This window comes from Harpegnathos saltator, unplaced genomic scaffold (assembly GCF_003227715.2).
Source record: "Harpegnathos saltator strain DR-91 unplaced genomic scaffold, Hsal_v8.6 scaffold462, whole genome shotgun sequence".
NCBI lineage: Eukaryota > Metazoa > Arthropoda > Insecta > Hymenoptera > Formicidae > Harpegnathos > Harpegnathos saltator.
The window spans coordinates 703,906-721,768 of NW_020230275.1; the positions used below are offsets into that span (position 1 = coordinate 703,906).

General features: G+C 44.9%; 2 protein-coding genes across 2 annotated transcripts in view; one reads left to right on the plus strand and one right to left on the minus strand.

Annotated features, from left to right (window-relative positions):
• Positions 1–11,698, plus strand: part of LOC105184177 (defective proboscis extension response 8) — a 66,682-nt gene extending 54,984 nt beyond the window's left edge. Inside the window, exons 3-6 of the mRNA XM_011142767.2 lie at positions 375–585; positions 2,893–3,020; positions 5,604–5,772; positions 11,106–11,698. Of these exons, the coding sequence (XP_011141069.1) occupies positions 375–585; positions 2,893–3,020; positions 5,604–5,772; positions 11,106–11,212 (615 nt within the window). The 3' untranslated portion in view covers positions 11,213–11,698. The remainder of the gene's footprint in view (positions 1–374; positions 586–2,892; positions 3,021–5,603; positions 5,773–11,105) is intronic.
• Positions 11,699–12,824: 1,126 nt separating this feature from the next.
• Positions 12,825–16,409, minus strand: LOC105184176 (tubulin monoglycylase TTLL3-like). Its single transcript, XM_025302018.1, has 2 exons — positions 16,153–16,409; positions 12,825–14,194 (listed from the first exon to the last, which is right to left on the minus strand). The coding sequence occupies exons 1-2, from the start codon at positions 16,361–16,363 to the stop codon at positions 13,902–13,904; spliced, it is 504 nt and encodes a 167-aa protein (XP_025157803.1). The 5' UTR covers positions 16,364–16,409; the 3' UTR covers positions 12,825–13,901.
• Positions 16,410–17,863: the final 1,454 nt, after the last annotated feature.

The following is a 17,863-nucleotide window of genomic DNA, read 5'->3' on the forward strand; positions in this document are numbered from 1 at the left end:
AACAGAATCAGCTGTGAACGTTCAAGCGTGATCAGCTGATCAACTACGGAACGTGTCTAAGTTAGTTTAAGGCTTACCAACCTTATCACTAAAACCAAAGTTTCCGAAGCCGAGTTCGGCTGAGAAGAACAGGCTTGTCACGCGTGGTTTAGCGACGAGTCTCATCGTCCTTCATTTTTCGCGCGGAACAGCCGTGCGTTCCGAACTCCTTGAGTCAGTCGATCGCCAACGCAACGTCGGCGACTGACAACCGTCGTCCTATCGCTGATTATCTGATTGGTCGCGGGAAAGAGTTGCAGCTCGCGCGAGAGTAATCGACGATCGAACGCGCGATGTGAAAGACGTGAGGTAGAAAAGTCTTTCTCTGCTTGCAGGTTTCCTGGGTCAGACACCGGGATATACACCTGCTGACGGTTGGTCGTTACACCTACACCAGCGATCAACGTTTCGAGGCACTACATTACCCTCACACGGAGGACTGGACCTTGAGGATACGATATCCTCAGCGCAAGGACTCCGGGATTTATGAGTGCCAAATATCAACGACCCCGCCCATCGGTCATCCCGTGTACCTAACTATAGTCGGTAAGCGAATTGATTCTCTCTCTCTCTCTCTCTCTCTCTCTCTCTCTCTCTCTCTCTCTCTCTCTCTCTCTCTCTCTCTCTCTCTCTCTCTCTTTCTCTCTCTCTCTCTCGCATGAGATATTAATGCACTTTCGAAAAGAAGTTACGCCAAAGTTACGTTCCAAAGAAAACACTTGACTCTCAAAATTACCACCGGCGATCGCTGAAACGGGCAATGTAGAAGGTGAGGGGGTGTGGGGACAGAGGGGGAAGTCCACTACCGATTCGCCCGTTCGCTCGCTTCTACCTGCGCGCGCGCGCGATTGTTCCCGCTAACGATCTTACCTGCGAAAGTCGCGAACTTGTAATTTCCTTTCGGAACTAAAGTTTTCACTTCGCAGGAACTTCAGCTACGGATCCCGCTTCACTTCGTTAGAAGAGACGTATTTATTTGGGACGATATATAAATTCACCGCTAACGTCGCGAGAATCCGAGACTCAAACGTCCCTACGGATGTAATATAACTTGAGAAATTATATCCGTCGAGAGACGAGAGAAAGAAGGAGGATGTATATAATATAAACATCTTACAGTCAAAACGAACTGCGAACGATGAGAAGTCTTCGTGCAACGGTAACGAATTCAGCTGGCGCTGAGAGAAATTCGGAGAGTCTCTTCCCTTCCTGAGAATCATTTAATTATAATTAAACACAGAAAATACCGGAAGACCTCCGATTTCAGCGGTTACTTCTCCGTCGGAGAAAACCTGATCGGGCTGCGTATTTTTCCATTATCTGTCGGATAATAAAACGCTTTAATTAAGATTCTCGGTAATGTCGGGCCGTAAAGTTGGATTTTCAAAAATCCATTTAACTTTCAAATGTGCGCCGTATAACGGCAACGGCTCCTCCGGGAAGCACCGAGTAAGCATCTCTGAAAGAACGGCGAAGTCGCGTCCCGTGTGCTCCGTGCATTTACACTCGAGTGAAGCGTGTACGAGGTGATATATCCGCGAAGATATCCCGTTAATGACCGGCGTGATACTTTAAGCAGGCCGTGCCAAGGCAAAGAGAGAAGAGTGGATCTTATCGACGCGGCTTGACCCAAAAACTCGCCCACCACTGGCTTGCAGAGACGAGTTCGTCGCGTCGTGCGCGCGCGCGCGTGCGCGCACGCTGTGTGACGCGATAAAAATATCGAATATACGGCGAGAGATTTATATCGCGCGCCCGTGCGCGGTTACGTCATTTAACCAGCTCACTGGTAGACCCAAAGTCAACGTTTTTTACCAAAACTGGTGAGAACGAATAATTTCGTATTTTACATGATTATCTATAAAGCTTATCTATAAAGATTTTTTGGATCGCTGGTGACGAATCCAGAGTTGAAATTTCAAAATTCAAAATGATAGATCCAATCTGACGGTTTCAAGCAGCTAACTTTAATATTCCATTATTGGTATGTATTAAACTCGATACGTTTCGTTGATCGCAAATAATGGTTGTCGTAAATCCAAGATTTCCACCGGAATCATTCGGCGATGGAGTAGTTTTCTTCAACATATTTCACCCGCTAATGGGGGTAAGAGTATCCATGATGGAATACCGTTAGTCATCAGAAGCTGCCATATTAAATTTTGCAATTTCGACTGAAAAACATGAAAAAACATGAACATATCGAATATGATTTTCTCCATAGTGGAATGATAAAATTAGTTACTTGAGGCCGCCATATTAAATCCGCCATTTTGAATTTTGAAATTTAAACTCCGGGCTCGTCATGAGCATTCCAGAAAATTCCTTGTAAAGATTTCATACAAAATCAAATGGGCATATGAAAATCTTAATAAATATTCTTCCAAATCTGATAAATTTGAGTATTTAAATGTTGGATCCGCCATTATGAATTTCTCAAATTTGACTCCGGATTTATCCCCAGCAATCCAAAAATCCCTTATAAAGATTTCATGCAAAATCAAATGGGCATATGAAAATCTTAATAAATAATAAATTCTTCCAAACCTGACAAATTTGAATATTCACGTGCCACCATGTTGGACCCGCCATTATGAATTTTCCAAATTTGATTCCGGATTCATAATCAGCGACGCAAAAAATGGATGTATCAAGTTTGATGCAGATCCGTTGAAAATTGGCAGAATTATTCAGGGTGCTCATATATTATGAGTCATTATCAATTGCGGCACTTTTCTCCCTTTCATATATGAGTCGTTACCAGTGAACTGGTTATATAACCGACCTCACATGCGCGCGACTGTCGAGTGGTCAGTAGCGGCTCAAGCCAGACTCAAATCGTGCTTGTTTCAGAGCCGGTAACCATCATAGTTGGAGGACCAGACCTCTTCGTCAATAAGGGCAGCACCATCAACCTGACATGTATCGTAAAATTCGCCCCCGAGCCACCGCCGATGATGATTTGGAGTCATAACAGGGAGGTGAGTGCGCTGCTCCGCCGCGAATGGACCGCTCGAGCATGTCGGCTTTCCACGAAGATTCGCCGCAGACGCGAGAGGGAGATCCCTAAATTCTTGTTAACGAGGGAGATTCGCTTGTAAACTGGGTCACGGTAAAAATTTCACAATGGATCCCGGCTGAAGCTTGAATAACAAGGTACGCCGGGAAAAGACGGTCCTCTCGGCTGTGATTTAGCGGTTATTTTTCAAGATCGTTGATCGTGAGTTTACATGGCTGCCGACGGAATAATAGGTCGACAGGGTCGGCTTTAAAATTAATCTCATGGGCTCCCCACCTCTCTCAGTGAGTGATCTCGATCGCCTAATTTTTTTTCAATTAGGAATCATAATCCTCGCAACGATCCGTTTCTTTCCCAAATTCCATACTCTTCGCTTCCTGTTTTCCCCGAATTATCCGCGAATCTGCGGACTAAGAAGTTAAAAATCGGCGTGTACAGTCGCTGCTCTTTATCGCGCGCGCGTCGAGTAAAAGCGCACACTCGATCAATGCAGTCTATCGACGCGCACTTCCTCGATTCGAAGGAAAAATACATCTCTCACTTTTAACCCCGCATTTGTGTAACAAGAGTCGTCGTAAATCTCGCGGGACACAAAGAACGGCTTGCGCTGCGCAGGAACACGTTAATACTGACGAACCGGTTAAAATGATTCCGCGACGGAACGCTTTGCGGCAATGCGTCACGTCGCGCTGTTTCTCTCTCTCTCTCTCTCTCTCTCTCTCTCTCTCTCGCTCACTCTCACTCTCGCGATGATGGGATAATTTAAAAATTTCCTTCGCAAACCAATATTTGTAATTCCGCTTTTGATCTCGGCTGAGCGGAGATTATTCCGCACGCGCTAATGAGACGGCTGGATAACGCGCTCGTATTAAAAACTCGCGCGCGAGCTTCGATAAAAAAGGGGAGGAAGGAGAAGAGAGTAATTTCTCGGCCGATTGCCGATAGATCGCTACGCCATCGGTCGCTGTATACATATATATATATATATATACATACACACGCGCACACACACAACATACACACACACACACATATATCTAGATCGTAGGTATACGCGGAACTCTCGTTCCGGCTGTGTGCTTTTACTGGAATGAAACGGCAGGTAACGTAATTTTCGCGAGGTACTATCGGCCACGTTGATCAAAGTAACGCGCGAAATAGAAGATCGGCCGCGCGCGCGCGCGCAACAGCCAACAGAACGAAATTATTTCCCGATTAATTCTCGGCGGCTCTTTCGATTCGCGGATAATCATTTATTCCGTAAGGCGATGCGCGCGCGGACGAAAAACGATAGCTCTCCCCCTCCTCCCTCCTCACCTCCTCCTTGCCGAACGAGCGCAGCGGCGCGGGCGGTAGCGCGTTACCTCTCTCCCTCTCTCTCTCTCTCTCTCTCCTTAGGGCGAGAGAGAAAAGGAAAGAGGGAGCAGCGGCGAAAACAAAAAGCAAAAAAGCGGACGAGAAAAGAAACGCCGTGGATATTTTACGTTCTGCGCGGGCAGGTGGCGAGAGCGGGCGGGGGGGTGGAAGAAGGGAGAGGGGGTGGCGTGCCGCGCTACGTGTATCTATCCTCAAAGGGAATACGGAAGAATACGGTATATATATATATATATATATGTATATATATACACGCGTTCTGCTCGTGCTATTCTTTAGCTCGCAGCTCGGAGAGAAAGGCGGTGCCTTTTATCTTCCGCCAAAAGGAGCGTCATTACGTTGTCGAGAAGAGCGCGGGGATTCCAAGGAAATGTAAGAAAACAGGCGCCCTGGCGTCTTTGAGAGAATGATTGCGGATGAGGCGCGCACATACGGCGCGCGCGCACGCTCGTCCGCTTACATGTTCGATATTTAGGCAACGCGAATCAAAAGGCGCGCGACGGGAGTTAGCCTTTATTTCCGGTATCACGGGCGCGCGAGGAGCAGCCCCCGGAGCTATATCATCCCTCCGTCTCTGTTCTCCGAGGAGTTCCGTTGGCAAAATTTCAGGCGGCCGATGTCTCTAATTCGCGTGACGAGTCGCAGGTCGCAAGTCGCGAGATGGGGGCAATAGAGGGCGTAAGCTACTCGAGCTCCTCAGATACGGCCGCCTGCGAAACCAAACTGCCATCGGTCATTTATTCGGCGGCCGACACTTTTCGTATTGTCGTCGGCAAGGATTGTTCGCGATGCCCGCGGGAGTGAAATTCTCGCACTCGATACGAGTGCCATTCGTTTTTCGCTCGACCGATGCGCCTCTATCGGTGCGACTCAATTCGCATTTTGTCTCGTCTCATCTCGAATGTCATTACCGCTGCAGCGAATATCACCGCAACGAGACTGTACGCGCGTATATGTGTATATGTGTATATGTGTATGCGTGTGCGTGTGCGCGTACGGTATGTAAATTTGATGTCTCTCCGTGACTGGCCCTCGCTAGCTGCGTGTCACTTTCAATTAATCGCGAGAGAATGTGTGATGTGCGCGACACACACACACACACACACACACACGTACACACTGTTGCACGAGCTCGTTCAAGCGAAAACGCCAGTACCGTGATTCTGTGCAGGTTATCAATTTCGACTCGCCGCGCGGCGGCATCAGTCTTGTCACGGAGAAAGGTCCCGAAACAACGAGTCGCCTGATGATCCAGAAAGCCGTGCCGAGCGATTCCGGTCACTACACGTGCGAGCCGAGCAACGCGAATCCCAGTACAATAAAGGTGCACGTTGTTAATGGTGAGTTGAGATTTACTTGTGCGCACGATTCGCATATCGTGTTACGGTCAAACTGTTATTTCCCAACGAAACCCTATTTCTATGCGCGCAGCGCTCCGCTCTTTCCTTCTCTGTGCTCCTCCCTCCTCTCTCTCTCTCTCTCTCTCTCTCTCTCTCGCTCTTTTTTTTCAATTTTTCATAGCCCGCCGACATCAAATTTTTTTTTCCAATTTCTGACCAGCGGCAGCAGTTTGCCGGCTCCCAGCAAATTGGAAAAAAAGGAATTCGATGTCCGAGCGGCTTTACCGCAATTACAACGAATCGGGGAGAAATGGTCGCGTCTCGCGAAGAGGAGAGAGACTCGCGGGAAGCGAGAAAGCGAGGGAGAGAGAGAGAGAGAGAAAGAGAGAGAGAGAGAGAGAGAGAGAGAGAATGTCGCGGAGAAGTAATGTTGATTGACTTCTTTGTAAATATCGCAGGCCTCGAGCATTCTCGACAAGTCGCACGTTATCGCACCTAAAATCGAAATGGCTGCGACGGAACAGCGCGAACGAATCTCCTGTACAGGATGCAACATCAACATGTAGGTCAGTATGACGGGTTGCCTACCCCTATTCGGACGATAATACAGAGGTTGTCGGAAAAGTCACTCGTTGACTTTGTTGATAATGATATTTGCAGTGCTTCCAGTTCGACTTTCAGACGACGAGTGCAACTAACTTTGCATTCGCTTCTACAAAGGTATCAATCGACCAGAAATGCCGTATAAATATTGATTGCAACTTAATTGACGACTACTATCAAACGACATATTTTCGGTACATCGTAATCTTGTATCTTGACGCCTCTTTTCATCGAAAATAGGGCTTGATAGCTGTCGTCGATCAGAAGCGATCTTTTATAGAAACATGGATGGAATAGTATGTGATACTTCCAAATATTTTTATACCGTTCTTTCTAATCTTCAATTCCTATCGAACCTTTTCAACGCGAGAAAGAAATTAGGAAATTATATGAAACAAAAAAATATGTTATATGATTTATCTTTTTAATTATTATTCTTATTTATTCTGTTTAAATCCGTAATTTTTTCTCAATTTCACTTTTTCAAACATCTTTTTTATTTTGATGAGACTTGAGTCCTGTCATAAACAGTCGATAAACTGTCATAACGATCTCGATACAAAATTAGTTGCACTTGTCATAACTGGGAGCATTGCAAATATCATCATCAACGTGACTTTTGAGTGACTTTCTGGGTAACCTCTGCATTATCGTCAAAACAGAGGCAGGCAACCCGTTATACTGATCTGTATGTTAATGTACGCGCAGCTACAAAGTGCGAGCGGCAAATGTCGAAAGCTTGTTTCTGTTTTTTCTCTTCCTTTTTTTCTGCGTTCTTTCGTCCTTCTTCCGCCTCTGCCTTCTTTTATCTCGTGCGCGATGGCGCGGCGTGCCGTGTGAGGTGCGTCGATTCGCGATGATAAAGCGATTTGAAGCTTGATCGTCGCGCCAAGAACTCGCGCAATTTCCAGGCGCGTCCGGTTACGGAGCGAAATAAAATCAAACGCAAGCGGATTGTTTCGTCCGTCCCGAAGGAGGAGGAGGACGAGGAAGAGGAGTTTTTTCCGTTTCACCCGTAACTCGATATATTTTTGAAGTGGGCAGAATTTACGAGTTTTATTTCTCGCGCTGTCAGCAATCAAGAGCGCGATGCGACTTTACGCGGCGTTTACAAGTTGATTGCGCGAATTGTTTTATCATTTCTCAGCGTTACGCTCTTCATTTCGCGCGCGAGCCAGCCTGATCCGTCATTCTGTGTCCTGGCGGGAGCCAGCTTCTCTCTCGCGACGGGGACGTGAAAAAGACCGCTCGCTTCGGCAATTTTTCCATCAGACGGCAAGCAGAAGCGATAATTGGACAGCGGTAATAATTAATAATCACGTTTCGTGATACGTATTACCGATACGAATCAGCCTGACTCGTCGTTTTGCGTCCGAACGGAACAAGGATCGTCGCGGACGCGCAGGTGGATTTTGTCTCGTTTCCCTCGATTTCGAGATAACGCGGATAATGGGAAGCGCCAATTAGAAAACAGCAATTAGACCAGCGGACGTGCCGTCGCATTTCACGTCGACGCGCATTCGTGATACGAATCAGGTGTCAGCTTTCGTTCGTAAATTCTCTCGATGCTCGTACGATACATGACGGATGATCGGCGTGTCGTATAATCAGAGGATAGACATATTAATTACAAACTTGAAGCATTAACTGTTTATAGCAACAGCTGACGGCTCGACCGGATACAATGGTCCATCGATATGCGCGCACAGCGGATAATATGTTACCGTCATCGTGTCAACGTCATCTATCTCGGCGCGTGTTTTCATTTATGCGCGCGCGCGCGCGTACCGAATTTTTTTCGCATTCGACGCGCAATGCGTCTCTTTCCGAATATTTTTGCATGCAACAACCACCGTTTGTTTCTGCACGCGGGATAAAAAAAGAAGAGAAAAAGGAGCGCAGGATGACGCGCGATGCGACGCCTGAAAATTCGCGCTCACGCTCGAGCGCAGTGCACTATCTCGCCGAACGCCGAACGCACACACCGATGGCTTTCGATTTAGGCTAAAGCGATTAGATCCGGCGCGTCATTAGTTCCGGCTGCGAGTCACTCAAGTTCCGCGCGATAACCTCGTCGAATAGGCCGTGCAACGGCTCGCGGATTTTTGCGCGCTGCGACGCACGGCCGAACGTGTCGAGTCGGTACTTAATTTTCCGGCATTTTTCCCTGACGGAAGTTTGTCCAAGGAAAAAAAGCGTATAATGTTTCTCATGCGTCATTTTAAAGCCCTTGCTTTCTCAGGTCGCTTTCGAATTTTTTTCATTTGAATAATTTTTTCTCTAGTTATGGATTCAAAATTGCGGAGCGTCGAGTAGAGAAAAAGGAACATTTCCAGACATATGCTTTTGTTTGAGTTTAATCGGAAAGTCGGTGCAGCAATGGCGGCGATATTTTAAATTTTATTAGTCCGCAAGTGCTGAGAATTGGTACAACGGTTTTGTTATTGGTATAATGGTTGTTAAAATGAGTTCTGAATGTTGTTCGGTGATTGTAATGTGTACATATGGGGTGTTTTATTCAGAGAGGACGTGTAAAACTGTAACAATCCTACTTTAGTCCTGGCTTAATTAGTCCTTCGATGGTCTAGCCTATCCATGGACTAACGATGAACTAAAGCTATGTTATTCAGAAACATTTTTCCAAAATGATTTAAATTTGGTATCCGGACTAAAGAAATTAAACTTTTCGGGCGATTTTCATGGTAGGATATTTTATATTTAATTATGTTAAATTTATTTGCGAATATTTCGTAGTCAATGAAATGCAATCGTCGGGGAATTGTTACAGCGCGACTTTTGCGATTTATGTTTACATTTGGAGATTTTTTTTTTCAATTTGGGACAGGAAGATTATTTTCAATGGACACATGAAATAAAATAAAGCGAAGTAGAAAGAACAATTGAGTCACAGAGGAGGAAAGTTTCCTGACAAATTTGAATTAAAAGAAAGAACATCGAGAAAAAATGTGCGGACACGAACATGAATAAAGCCAAACAAGAATGTTGGAAGGAAATTTTTGATAACATTAATGGATATGTCATAGCGTATATATACCTCTGCAGCAGTTAAAAGGTTAAATCAACCTTAGACTACTCCTATAGACAGTTTAAATTTAAATTGGGTTTAACACAACACGAAATCATAAAAAATCGTATCTAAATATACAAATGTCGTTAGCCTCTTTTCATATTATTGTTGGATCACGACTAAACCAAGTTCGTTTTATCTCCGAATATTATTCAATTTTTCTTCAATTTGTGACGGTAAAATTATTCTCAATGGATACATTAAATAAAAGGAAATGGGAAGGCTAAAAATTGAACCACAGAAGAGAAAAATTCCCTGACGGATTCGATAATATAAAAAATAAAGAACATCAGCTAGAAAAGATGTACGGATACGAACACGAATAAGGCTAAGTAAGAATGTTGAAAGGAAATTATTGATAACATCAATGGACATGTCAGGGCTATACAGAGTGAGGCACCTAAAACAGGCCACCTGAATAACTTTGAAAATATACAAGATAGAAAAATTTAAATACAGAAGTTATAGAGTCTTAAGTGAAATAATGTATACCCTGGATATTCAGAGACAATATTTAAAACTGTAATAATCTCACTTTAGTCCTAGCTTAATTTTAGTCCTTCGATGGTCTAGCCTATCCATAGATTAACGATGAACTAAGGCCATGTTATTCAGAGACATTTTTCCGAAATGGTTTAAATTTGGTATCCGGACCAAGGAAATTGAACCCTTCGGTTCATTCATGGTAGGATCTTACATTTGTCTTAAATTTATCTGCAGATACTTCGTAACCAATGAAATACAATCACCGTGGAACTGTCAAAGCGCGATTTTTGAAGTTCGTGTTTACACTTGGAGACTCTTTTTTCTCCAATTTGTGATAGGAAAATTATTTTCAATGGACACATGAAATAAAATAAAGCGAAGTAGAAAGAATAATTGGGTCACAGAGGAGGAAAGTTTCTTGACAAATTCGACATTAAGATGAAAGAACATCGAGAAAAGATGTATGGACACGAATACGAATAATGTCAAACAAGAATGTGTTCGGAGAAAATTCTTGATAATATGAATGGACGTATATATACGCCTGTAGCAGTTGAAAGGTTAAGCCAACCTAAGCTACCCCTACAGGTAGTTTAAATTTAAGCTGGGTTTAATACAAGCTGCTTAAGTTTAAACTACTCCTACAGGTAGTTTAAATTTAAGATGAGTTTAATACATTTAAGACTAAATTATAAAAAAGTGTCTCTGAATACAAATGTCGTCTCTTCTTATACTATTGTTCGACTAAAGCAAGCTCGTTTTGTCCTTAAATACCATAACGTTCTTCTAGGGGTTTATTCTTGTAAGGTTCATACTATATATATATATATATGTGGTAGATTGAAAGTATCGAGAGATCTGAAGGAGCAAGAGTAGGATTTTCGAACGATATACAAAATCTTTTTTCTCTCTTGGACAAACTTCCGTTGGAAGAAGGAAACGCTACGAAATTATGCAGCAACCCGGTAGATCTCAGTCACGCTTGCACAGCGCTCGTAACTTGAGCACTGATTTTTCCGAACTAGCCGGTTACCTAACCGCTTGAATACAGCGCGCAAGATCCTGTTTTCGTCGCATATAGAGCGATACGAAAAGTGATCGCGACGCGTTCCCGTTCGCCCGCATCGTGTCGAATCGATGAACATTTCTGTTGCAGAGGAACACCCAGCCGCCATGCACCACGGGGACGGCAGCTCGTCGTACATCAAGGCACGACCGATTTGTTTTATAATTTTAGTAATAGTTAATATAATGTTTATATAAGGCGAGAGAGAGAGAGAGAGAGAGAGAGAGAGAGAGAGAGAGAGAGAAATACGGAAAGAAGAAGAGAGAGAAGAAGAAGGAGGAGAAGAAACATTTACCCCGACAAGCACACACACACACGATGAAACGCGATCGCCGAGAATCGCGAATTGCCTACGTCTAAACGTCGTTAACGTTTCTTGGATAAATATTTGTGCAGGGTAAAAACCAGAACATTTACCGTTTACATTAAAAAAAGAAGCGAAAGAAGTGAAACGAAAGAAAAAAACTAAACACACGAAAGAGAGGGGGGGGGAAAGAGAAACGAAGAAACTTCCGTGACCAAAAGAGTTTTCAAATATCAGCACGGCACAATAATCGGTAAGAGCGTAGTATTTTGTTAACATATATCATCAAGAACGAATAACTTACGACGTCAAAATTTATTGTATTATTTGTAAATAAATTTATTGTATGTACATATCAATAATAAAACGATTGTCTTTATCTCGAGCGTCTGATGTATAAAAGGTCCGCCGTCCATAAAAGTCTTCCTCCGTGAGGCGACGCAGCGCGATCCGCTGTAACAAATTCGACCGTGTCTACAGATTAAAATGAGCTAATTTGTCATTAATTATTCCAGTAAATTACGGTAAATTACGGTCATTTTGGAACGTTCGGTAAAATGGTAATTAAAAAAAATTACAGGAATAAAAGAATTAATTAATTTTATATAAAGCTCAAAGAGAGGGAGGAAGGGATCATCTGGATGAGAGTGAAAACTCTAGTCAACACTTTATTTAACTTATATTTTCCATGAAATATTCTCGCAGATAGCATATATAATTGGAAAACTAGGCGTGTAATAATTAAAGGGTAAATGAAAAAAACATTTTTTTATCAGAATTTTTATAAAAAAATGTGACATAAAATGTCTCAATTTACATGTTTACAAGAAGCAGAAAAGAAAAGCGAAAACACATTTAATATTGTATTAGAAATTATAAATTATTCTATTTAAATATGTAATATTGCAACTTCAACAGAAAGAGTAGCACTCTATTTCTTTCCAATTGAGTATGTATTTTACATTTATTTTTTGTATAAATAATTGTATAAAAACAGTGACAGTAGATATACTTATTTATGTATAAAACTGTAAAAAAGAATTTTATCAAAACTATCGATAAATTTCAATTTTTCCATAATTTTTACCGTAGTGTCAGTAGTTTTGGAATTTGACAGTAACTCTTTCAATAAATTGCAGTAAATTATCGATAATTTAGAATGCTTGGTAAAAATGGTAATTAAAAAAAATAGTAATAAAAGAATTTGTATATAAAGCTCAAAGAGGGAGAGGGGTCATCTAGATGAGAGTGAAAACTTTAGTCAACACTTTAACTTATATTTTCCGTGAAATATTCTGATATCGTAGATAACATATATTAATAACTAAAAAGGAAAACTAAGCGTGTAATAAGTAGAGGGTAAATGAAAAAAACATTTTACATTTTTTTATTAGAATTTTTACAAAAAATGTGACATAAAATGTCTCAATTTACATTTTTTTATAGGAAGCAAAAAAGAAAGGTGGAGACACGTTTAACACTACATTAGACATTATAAATGATTCTGTTTAAATATGTAGTATTGCGACTTTTCAACAGAAAGAGTAGCACTTTATCTCTTTCCAATTGACTACCTCCACTTTACTTGCTTGCACTTTATACTTGCTTTTCTCCCCATAAATAATTATATAGAAACAGTACTTTAGTAGTAAATATGCCTATTTGTGCATGAAACTATAAAAAAAAAAACGAATTTACCAAAAGTACCGGTAAATTACAATTTTACCGTCAGTGTTAGTAATTTTTCAATCTAACAGTAATTTCCCATCTCTAAGCGCGTCAGCTTGATCTCTGGAGTTTCGACGCGCGCTCGAAGAAGGCTCGTCGAGAAGAATCGCCCTCCAATTTTCTTATATCGCCACATGCGGTTCGCGATTCGCCGAGAGAGCGCCGCTAATAACGTTACACTACGGCTAATATCGTTACGCGCGAATTCCCCGCAAAAGTGTAACGTCGATATACGCAAGCCGGAAGAGTTCGCCTCATTATTCGCCGCGCATGTATGTGTTTCGAGGAAGTTCTCGCCGACTCGTCATACTCCCTCGACGCTAGTCGGCGCGCTTCTTCGCGCCGCGCGCGGCTCTCCTCGGAGAGAAGAACTCCCCGGCGCGGCGCGGACACCGCCGCTAATGACAACATTAATTACGGCGCGCTATCTTAAGCTCGTTAATTACACGCGGCGTGGCGCGGGCAAATTTAGCGTGAAAAAATCCGGCTGTGCAAATTCTCCGTGTTCAATCGTGCGTGCGCGCGCGCTGTCGATTAATCAGAAACCGGAGTCTCTCATCAGCGCGAAAGGCTCGCGCTTCTCTCTCGACATTTCGTCCTCGTTCCGGCGCAAAGTCACGCGTGTAAAGCGCGCGATTTCGCGCGGAAATCGCGCGTCAGTAGTGAAACGAGAAACATCGCGCTACTGCCAGACCTGAGGTCGGACTCGGGAAAATCCAGCCGAGAGAGCCGGTGATTTTCGTGGCGAGATAACAACCGGCTGGCGGAGCTTTTACCTCGCAGAGGCTACGAAGGGACCGAGGGAATGACTCGCGATGATTCGCTCGTATATCTGTCCCTCGGCGTCCCGCGCGTCAATTGGCCGCGGTGCATCGCGCCGCGTTCAAGTGGTCAATAAGGTCGACCACGTTTGGCTCTCTGGAGCGCGGGATCATGGGCGGGGCGGTCTTTGCACGTTGCTTGCTCCAGGGACCGCAAATGTTTGTCCTTCTTTCTTTCTGCGGCTGCTCGTGCAATGTCATCGACTCGCCGGCTACGAAGAGGCACGGACCGAGGTAAGGTTGGAAGTCGGCTACGTGCTGCTTGTAGAGCAGGCTGAAGTCACCCGTGTCGGCGCAAGCGTCCACCGGCGGCGCGTCCATTATCACTGCAAGCCAAGCGTCGGCCAAGCGATCGAAGACTTTCCTCGCACGCGCTAGCGAGTCGCGCCAGCGAGTCGCTCTTAACTGGATCGCGCGCTGATGGTGTTTGCGGAAAGCAGATTAGCAGATCGCGAGAGGCCGCGGCGCCACCGCGCGATCCGGACCCTTTTTCCAAAGCCCTTTTGTGAGAGCGAATTTGCATTTATCGCGGGAAGACACAGCGAAAGGGGCAGGGGGGGGGGGGATGAAAGACAAATACCGAAGATCTTCGTGCACGTCGCATGCCGCTGCGCGCAGAAAGCACGCGCGGAATTTTTCGTCTTTCCGAAGCGGAGCGTGTCGTTGCGTGCGCGCATTTTCTTTTCGTTTACTTTTTTTTTTCTCTTTTTCACGGAACTTTCCTCTCAACCTTTAATTCCTTTAATTCCAATTTCAGTTGTAACGGGCGACACTTAGGCGGCAAGCTTGTCGAACAGCACTTACATTTCCCGGGAAATATACGCGAGCGAGGCGGAATATTTGTTTCACTGCGAACGCGCGGAAATTACGCCGACGGGAAACGTTCGACAAATGTAAAAAAATAATGTTCCTATATTTCCATATTTGTCAATCACGTCGAAGAGTCTATTTGACCGGGCAGGTTTTCGCAGCGTTCGCTGCCATTGAGAGACTGATTGATCGACTCGTTCGCGGAAAATATTTGCTTAAGCATTTGCTCTCGATGTAATTGCTCCGACTTGATAAATTGAACACTTAGAAATGAATCAGTAGGTAAATCAGAGTACAGTTTTACTGTTCGATATGAACGGGCCGAGAGAGAGAGAGAGAGAGAGAGAGAGAGAGAGAGAGAGAGAGAGAGAGAGAGAGAGAGAGAAAGGGGGAGAGAGAATATTAGCTTCTTTGAGAAAGAGATAGAATATGAGATTCAATAATAAAAAGCCGGCCGTACGCACGAACAAAGGATCGGGGGCGCATGGAATTATCTTCAAACTGCAGACCGGAATATTCAGGAATTCGGCCAAGCTCATTATGCGACGTCACGACTTATGAAGCCTCATTGTTTAATTTGTCGATGGCCGTGGCGAAAGAATTTCATTATTTCGCAGGCCCCGTGAAAGATCTCCGTGTTCCCAAAATCAAATTCTACGTTGTAAAAACACCTCCGCCCCGCCGCACCTCAGCCCTCGCCGGTCTCTTCTTGTAACGACAGACTCGCTTTGATGTTCCGCCGTCGAGACACGACCCGCCGGGTATAAAGTTCTCCTGTATCTCTCGCGACACCCCTCTCATTCGCTCGCGCGTTGCAATATCTCGATGCGCGAGAGCCGGCGATCTTCTAATAAGGCGAAATTACCCCCGGCTATGAAAATCTCCGCCGAAGACTCGCCGGCGAAAGAAGCGATATTGCCTCGTAACGCCGGGATTACTCCGATTCAATTACATCCCGCGCACGAATCTTCGCCGCCGTCGCGCGAGGCATAATCTCGAGAGCACACAAAAGGTATAATCGACGCAATCAGGTGTTTGGCCATTTCGGGCTCGATAATTGCGCCGGGAAATCTCGCTAACGCGGTTAATTCCTCGCGTAAATCCATCACGTGGGGCACGTGGCGCTTATCGGCGTTACGTCGCCGCGAATTATGGCCGCTGTTATCACCCTGACGGAGCCGAGGTACGGAGAGAGAGAGAGAGAGAGAACAAGAGGATAGAGAGGGAGAGCCGTCTCGGGTCGGTCGGTCCGGGATGACGCGTAACTCGTCTAATTGCACAGTGCCGCGGCCATGCTCGATACTCCCGCGATTTCTGAGGCCCGCTATGAGACAAGATGTCGATAGCACACGTCGTGCCGTCCACTTGCGCGCCCATCCCCCGCGCCCACCCCCGACCGCGTCAGCCCCCGGAAGAACTTGCCGCCGGACACTACGGACACTTGATAACTCGCCGACCAGCCGCGCTCTCTCACCTTTCACCAGACTGTCCAACACGCTGGAGTAAAGACGCTTCGTGGTCCTGGAGCTGGGTGGGTGCATACGGGGGTTGGTGTTGATCTCAATGAGCCAGACCGACAGATCCTCGGTGACGACGAAGTCGGCGCCGTACAGCTCGAAGCTGCAACGCCGCCGCTCCATGTGATCCTGCGCCGTCAGCATCATCATCACGACGGCCTGCGCCATCTTCGGGTAGATGAGATCGCGATATGGCTCGCCCTTGTGGCCTATCGATCTGCGAGAGAGCGATTCGCGTTTATTCCGATTTATCTCGCGAAATTAGGGCGACACGTTTGCTCGCGGCTCGCGGATGAGCGAGCGAGCCGTGTGTATGTGTGTGTGTGTGTGTGTGTGTGTGTGTGTGTGTGTGTGCGCACGCGCGATCGAATAAATTCCTTCTGCTTTGGAGCACGACGGAGTACCGTGGGCACACTCCGGCTCCAAAATGTCGGATTCTTTGTCTGCCTTTCGCGTTGAAAGCTGATTGAAAATAATGGAGTTGCATGACGTGTTACGCGAACACAAAGAATAAATGGATAGCGCGTAAACCCTAGAGCGACATTAGCGTATAAATTCAAACAGTAGAATTACATATCGGCTGGAATGCAATACCGAGGAACGTTTTGTTCCGCTAAAAGCTGTGGCAGAGAGTCCTGCTCAATGCCACGTCAAAAACGGGTAACTGCAATTTGGACTTCCCTCCCCCCCCCCCGTTCCCGTCCGGGAATGCGAGACGCGCGATGACGCACGTGGACAAAGGCGATTTAAGTCCCTCTGTTTAATTACGATTAACAAAGGGGATCGAACGAAACGCACTGCGCGTGCGATGAAGAGAGAGAGAGAGAGAGAGAGAGAGAGAGAGAGAGAGAGAAAGAGAGAGAGAGGAAAAATTCCCCTCGCCGGGGAAAGTTTTGGTTGAGCGCGGTGAATTGAAACATTTGCGGCAAAACATCTAATAGAAAGTGCCATTCAGCGTCAATAATCAAAACGAAAGCTCGTACTCCATCGAAGTGTAATTATTGTAAATAAACTATGGTGTCGAATAACCACGCGCGTAGCAGCGCTTCGATTAGCTCCCACCCCTGCACGCGCGCGACAAAAAATATTGGAATTTTTCATATTTTGCGCTACACGTGGTTGCGTCGGCACGGTAATTGTGCTCGCGGTTTTGTTCAACGTCCGTTGAATGGCGCTTTCTCCAAACGGCCGGGCTGTTACCGAAAGTAACACGACGCATTATGCTGACAAGTGAAGCGCAGCGTCAAAATCAAGCAGCGACGAACGAGAGTATATACGGGGTTTGACCAAAAAATTGATGCAATTTTTGAAATTACAAAAGAGTATTTCTTTCAATATGTGTACTACCCTCTTCAAAAAAGTTTCCATCTCGGATATATTAGGAGTGTGATATTAGGGGTGTGATTTCGTTTTGAGGGTTTCGCAAGAGGTGGCACTAGTGTCAGTTTTGTCGAAGACATTCCAGTCACAGCCATTGTTTCTTAATGCTTTAATATTAATCCATGATACTTAGCCATTTACTAACAATAGACGCTGTAAAAATCGTGTTAATTTTATATCATTCTAAAAATGAAGCTTCCTAAAAAGCATTTTTGACACGCGTTGCTTTTGTCTTTTAATCAGAAGAAAACGGCAACACTGAAGGTCATACAGTACAATTCTGATAGA

Bases quoted from the DNA above. Each gene is read 5' to 3' on its own strand.
- LOC105184176 (XM_025302018.1), bottom strand. From the start codon at position 16,363: ATGGCGCAGGCCGTCGTGATGATGATGCTGACGGCGCAGGATCACATG. The intron at 14,195-16,152 runs GTGAGAGAGCGC...CTTGGCTTGCAG, and splicing joins GTTGGACAGTCTGGTGAAAG to TGATAATGGACGCGCCGCCG.